This window comes from Plasmodium gonderi (assembly GCF_002157705.1).
Source record: "Plasmodium gonderi DNA, contig: Pgo-contig_553, whole genome shotgun sequence".
NCBI classification, from domain to species: domain Eukaryota; phylum Apicomplexa; class Aconoidasida; order Haemosporida; family Plasmodiidae; genus Plasmodium; species Plasmodium gonderi.
Window position 1 is genome coordinate 1 of NW_021629387.1, and position 7,015 is coordinate 7,015.

General features: G+C 19.4%; 1 protein-coding gene across 1 annotated transcript; it reads right to left on the reverse strand.

Moving 5' to 3' along the window:
- Positions 1-406: 406 nt before the first annotated feature.
- Positions 407-1,403, reverse strand: PGO_003795 (variable surface protein; the record flags this gene model as incomplete). Its single annotated transcript, XM_028691367.1, has 3 exons — positions 407-576; positions 764-1,235; positions 1,374-1,403. The coding sequence occupies 3 exons, from the start codon at positions 1,401-1,403 to the stop codon at positions 407-409; spliced, it is 672 nt and encodes a 223-aa protein (XP_028547168.1).
- Positions 1,404-7,015: the final 5,612 nt, after the last annotated feature.

Here is a 7,015-nt window from a genome sequence, read left to right on the forward strand (position 1 = left end):
TCTGTTTTATAAAAAATATATATTATATAATTCTATTTTATTCTTTGAAAAGCGTATATTATTCAACATTTACATTTCTATTTTTGTTATGTTTATTCTTCTGAGGTATATGGTATTCTATAATTATTATTATTTGAGTAATTATATGTCCTGTCAAATGAATCTATTATGTTCTGATGATATTTATTATTTTTATTAAACTTCCTTTTTATCTTTCTTACACTAGGTTGTAAAAATGAGCCATAAGTTGTATACTGAATATAAGGCATTTATACGATACATTTAAGTATGATTAATATATATATTATAAATAATACATTATTCTGTGTAATATAAATTTTATTATAATATACATATAATAAATTAAATCTATGTTTAACATTATACACTATGAATATAATTGCTATTATTGCAAAAAACATAAAACAATTCCTGTACTCGTTCCTATGTATTCACTAGTTCCTACCAGTGCATTTGTTTCTGTACTTTCGGTTGTCTCTTTACTTGTGTTTTTTTCTGCGCTTATAATTTTTTCTGTGCTCTCTATTATTTGTTTACTTCTGAATGTATTTTTCTCTGTTTATTTTTTTGAGAAATGTGGTATGGCCCAAGAACCAGGCCAACTTAAAGGCCAAGTTTTTCAAAAAATCTTTATATATATTAAAAACTTTTTCTAGTTCTGCATTAAGGCTGACATTATATGTATTTGGATATTTTTCTAAATGGTTCATATTATTTTCATATTTCTGCACTCAGGAAGCACCCCTATGCAAAGGATTTTTAAAAAGCTCAATTAAATTATATATTTCATCTAGACGTTCCAATATTTTTGATGTATGTGCATCAATATCGATAAAATGATTGCGGCATATATCAGATATTTGTATTCCTAAATTTTTTCTTTCTAGTTTTTTCATTTTTTCATAACATTTATCAGTTCCCCCACAATTACACTTATAAGGATCCAGTAATAATTTTTTTAACTTGTAATAGAAATATTTACAGCATTTTTCTACATTTTCATTATTTATTTTATTTCCTATATGATGTAAATAAAGACTTAGTATTCGGTAATATTGTATTAATTCATTGGAATGGAAAGGATATGTTTTTACTGCATTAAGAAAATCACTACACAATGCTGTAAATTTCTGAGTCTCAGACTGTAATCTATTTATCATTAAATCCCATGAGAAACCTTCATAACATTTGGGAAATATACCTGTAAAATCAAACTAAATACAGAAGTCATAAAATAATGAAAAATTATGTATGATATTTTTAGGAAAATATCTTGCGCACGGTTATGAACAAACGAGATATATTAAAATTACATTTCGAAATAATATTATTAATAAACTTTTGAAACGCACATCTGATCTTTTTGGTATAGGTTCACTCATTATATTTTATATACTTGGATTAATAAAAATAGATTATTACACTTCTTTTAAAAAATATTTTATTTCTTGCAAATGTCAGAATAAATATTTTATTTATATCATGGGTAATAATTCATTAAATGTTTTTATTTTTATATTATATTCACACTTTTTATAAGTTATTCATACCTTTAAAACGCTGTTAGTATTTATATTTCGGTATAACAGGAATATTATTTAAAACAAAGAATAAAATTCAAAAATAAGTATGCATCGTTGGATATATATTGTAATATAAAATTATAAGCAGTATGTTTGTAAAAATATTCTATATATAATACTATTTAAATTATATTGTCATACTATGAAATAAACTAAATTCATTATGTAATATAATCGATAATTTTATTGTATAATATTTATATATATGTCTTTAAATACTTTATAAATTTGATATATGTTCATACAACTATAAAAAGCTTTGGTCATGAATTCACTCTTTGTGCTTCAAGGTTAGTTATTCTTAATTCTGTTTGCATTTTATTGTTCATTATTTTATTTTCATCATAAATTTTTTGGCATTGTAAATATTATTATATTTATTTGTAAATTCACTACCTATTTATAAAAAATGTTTAGAACACACCAAATTAAAATACTTTAATTTATATGAGTTATATTTGAATATGCCATATACTATTGGATATTTATATATATATTTATTATGCAAAAATTAATGTATGTATATTCAAAGTATAAATAGACATTTAATTCTATATATATGTATTTACACATAAATATAATATTCATATTTTAAATTATATTATACCATAATAATGAAATATTCAGTATATATACAAAAAAATAATTGATGAACATATTTTAATAATATATAATGTATCCACATATATTTTATCATTTTTATGTTCTATTATCTTATGGATATGTAATGTAACGAATTAATGAACTATTATACCATAATATTTTATTCATAGTTATCTGATGTAGTATATATATTTATATTTTTAAATGACATTATTCAACATATAATTAACGTTTAATATCGTCATTATATTTTTATTTCTATTTATTGAGTATTTTTTTAAAATTAAAATTATTTTTGCTTAATATAATTATTGATTACATTTAATTGCTGAATAAAGGAACTCACAAGTTATATAATTCTGTGTATAAATAAGAACTAATGAATATGTTAATGTTTTTATTACTATATTATAATGCATTTTACGCTGTATTGATTTCATAATACTTATTTCTTATTAATTTTTATATATTTAAAGAAAAATATATATATATCTTATATAATTTTTGCGCATATTAAATATTTCTCAAAGCGTAACATAAAATTTTAATATATATATACATAATTCTTATAATAATAATATGAATGAAATAATAATTTATTTATAATAAATATATTAATAAGATATAAAATGAGTATATTAGAACATTATATTTTATGCATCAATTTTTACAATTTTTTAGCTATGCATTATTTAGTTTATATATTTTTTACTATTATAATATACATGTGTTGTACTAATTATTGAATTAGTTATATAGTCTTAATTCTTCATTCTTCCATTATTATTTTAATGTACATTTTCTTGTATTAATAAAATATTCGAGAATTTTTTTTTTTATATATTATATAAAGTTGTACTTATTTTATTACACAAATACGATTGTTGAAGTATATAAATTAATATATTATGGTATAAAATCAATTATATATAGAAAATAAATATATGTATTATGAAATTAAATTTTTAATTACATAAATGTAATATATAACATATCTGTATAAATATTTTTTTATGTTCTATATAATTTCCTAAATTAGTGCACAATAACCTGTATTACACAAAAAAAATATAAAATATTAATACACAACTATATTATTGTATGAAAACTGTAATATGCATAAAGGAATGAAATAAATTAATTTATTTTTCATACTGCATATTTATATGATCTATTTTCTAACTTATAAATATATTTATCCCATTTATGACAGAGTTATAGACGCCAGTAATTAAATACTATCTATAATTATCATCTATGTGAACGTTTTTGTTTTCTTATATTTATCCTGTTTTTTTCTTTCATATATTTGTATATATATATTTATATAAAAATTCTCTGCTTTCGCTTTTATAATCTTCCATATTTTCATGTCTTTTAGTAAAAAATTAGGGAAAATATCTAATTAGAAATATTAAAGTAGTATTATTTTTAGTATGATATGTACGAATACAAATGAATTGTACCTAGTAATATAAAGCACTAATATCCTATAAATATAATTTATGTACTAAATTATACATGTAAAATTATGATAAGTGCTTATTATAGTTATGAAAATTATTTATTATTGATTAATAAATTAAAAACTAAATGTTTTCATGAATCTTTAACTTATGGAGGTTTTATTTATATCGTAGATATAGTAAGTCCTAATGCATGTGTATGTTATCTTTTTTATATTTATTAACAAATTTCAATTTAATTTATTTTTAAGAATATTTGTTGTTACTATATGTTTAAGAATTTTCGATTAAATATATTTTATAATCATTCATTTCTTGAAATTTAGGAAAATATTTCATTTCTTGCTGGAATAATTAACAAAATAATAGAATAAAGTGAAATATACTTATTTCTTCTAGTTATATTATTACTTTTATTTTATATCTAGTACATCATCATATGTAATTTAATAGCATTGTAAATATTTCTTGATTTCTTACATTTGTATCTCCAAATTCCCAATGGTAGGTAATAAAAATTATTTATTAATTAATCTACAATTTTTCATTTTCTAGAAATTATATATAATCAATTTTTTGTTTCTATTTTTGAATTTCAATTTATAATAAAAAGTATATGGATTTTTTTTAGTGATTCATATCACAATAAAATATACTGAATTATTTTTTATTATCATAATGCAAATATAAGTTGTAATAATTATTTATATTATAAATATTATTTTTATTCATTAGTATTTTATTTAATAAAACACCAATAATACAAGTACTCTGAGGAAAAATAGCATTATGCGTATTACAAATATTATTTGAATATCCATTTTGTTCATTAATATAATCAAGTAATAATTATATTGCTTGTAGTGTTTACATCTTATCCTACATAATATTTTATTTATGAATTTGACCTTTATCAAAAAAAATTTATGTTTTCTGAAAATCTCATATCTTGTAGTCCAAAAGTCAACCTATAATAAATATATATTCTTACTTGTTCCTTATGTTGGAAGTTATACATGTATTGTGTAAAGTATATATGGTATTGTTATTAACTAGGGTATATTCCTGTATAGTTTTATATCTTTTATAATGAAAAGAAGTAATAATTCTATATAAATAATTTATTTTTTCCCTATATTTTTGATGTATAATTATTAACCTCAAAACTTATTATAAAATCAATTCGTCTATATGAATAAGAATTATTGTAAAAAATTGATTCTATGTATGATCGTCCAAGAAGGATTAAGTATGATATATTAAATTATTTAATATTGTGTTAAATAATAATGTTACACATATTAAATTTTATATTTGATTTCTGTACTAGTTAAGAAAAACAGAAAAATACATTTTATTAATAATAAAACAGTTAAAAAAATATATATCTCTTCCTTGTCGTTTAATATAATTTAAGACCTATAATGACAAAAATAAAATTTTCTTAACTGTGTAATAAAAAGTACGTACTACAAAGAACATTTTTGCCTAAATTATTACATAATTATTATTTTTTATTTAGTTCATGGCTTAATAGGTTCTAATTGTAACAGGTTTAAATTTCTATTATTAAAATATTAATCAGTTATTGCTTGGTTAAGAAATATTATAATATTCAATTGAGTGAATATTATTAATGTATTAATTCAGCATACTTTTCTGCATAATTTTTGTAATATATTAATAATTATTCCTAATCACATTAAAATAAAACACTTCTTATTAGTTCTCTGTAGATAGTATATTTCATAAATATTTTGGAAAAATTTTTTTTATAAAACATTCTGTTCTATTATTTATGAGTATCTATTTATTATATATATAATATATATCTATGTTTGAAGTGTAATAATGTATATATTAATGTAATTGTGATTATTTTTATTTATTAATTAAATATACTATGAAATGTATCGTATTATTTTGTAAGAAATGTTTTTTGTATCTTTATTAGACATATAACAGTTTGAATTTATAATATCTTTCGAGTTATATCTTCTGTAAGAATTTTTCTTTTCTTTAATTATTTGAAAATTTGTAAATAAATAAAATTAATTTACATGTTGATGTGTACAAAAAGAAGTATGCTCTTAGAAGCCTAAATATATGTGGAATAAATACTGTATACAAATATTTAATAAAACTATTAAGCAACATTAGATAAATTAACAAAAAAAGTCTCTTTATGCTGTGCAAATTAAGTAAAGAAAGAGGTAATATTGACATAATAACAGAAAATTGACATGCAAATGAAAATAATATGTTTGCCATATAGAAAAATGATAGAAGCTTTGATGCATTACTTATGTTTTTATATCATAAGAAATTCTAACATATTTTAAAATTTACTTTTCCAGAAGAGTAATTTTTATTTATTCCTTTTTTATACCTATTTTCACAACAACTAAGGATGCAAAAAAGTATATTTATATAAGCACATTTTATATTATGGGGTTTAACAAAAAACACCTTTTTTATTATAATGAAGAATTATTATATTTTTATATTTTTTAATAACAGCTCAATACCAAGATTTTGGTAATATTTACCTATTATGCATTTTCTATATTTCTAAAATCTATAAATAGAGCTTTTGAAATTATAAATATATATTAACTACTATCTTTTAATTTTATTTTACAAATATACTAATGAATATTCATAAATTTAGAAATTACTGGAGGAGTGTTTCTGCAATTTATTTGAATTCTGAAAAAGGGTATATATTATATAGAGAGAAGAATAAAGGCTATATCCTTTTACGAATTATTAGAGATATCCAATATATTCTTTTATTTCTCTATATATGTAATTTTCGAAATATTATAACTGTCTGAGTTTATATTATTATATATTTTTTTCATATTATTAGATAAAATTAAAAGAAATATCTCAATCAGGGGGTATATTTTATGCTACCTAAAAATAATATAGTTTCTGGCTTAGTTTATCTTTTGTGTTTTACATAATTTTCTAAATTCAAACATTGAATAATTATCCTATTATTATACATCATTTTCTTCCTTTCTTTCAAAACTCACTTGTAAGCATTTACAAGGTAAAATAATAACAAAGACCACATAAAAAAAAAAAGTATTAAATAGTAAAAGAACATTGGAATAGAAATCCACTTTGACAATATATTTTACTGCTTACGATTTTAATTATACATGTACATATATTGAGGATTAATACAAAAAGAAACTAGTCTTATATGCATAATAATTAAAGTTAGTTAGATATATCTAAAAAAAGCATAATATTAATTATAAATAATTATAAACAATAAGAGATGTTTGAGCAAATAATGTATCAATATAATAAAAGTTATAATATGTATTA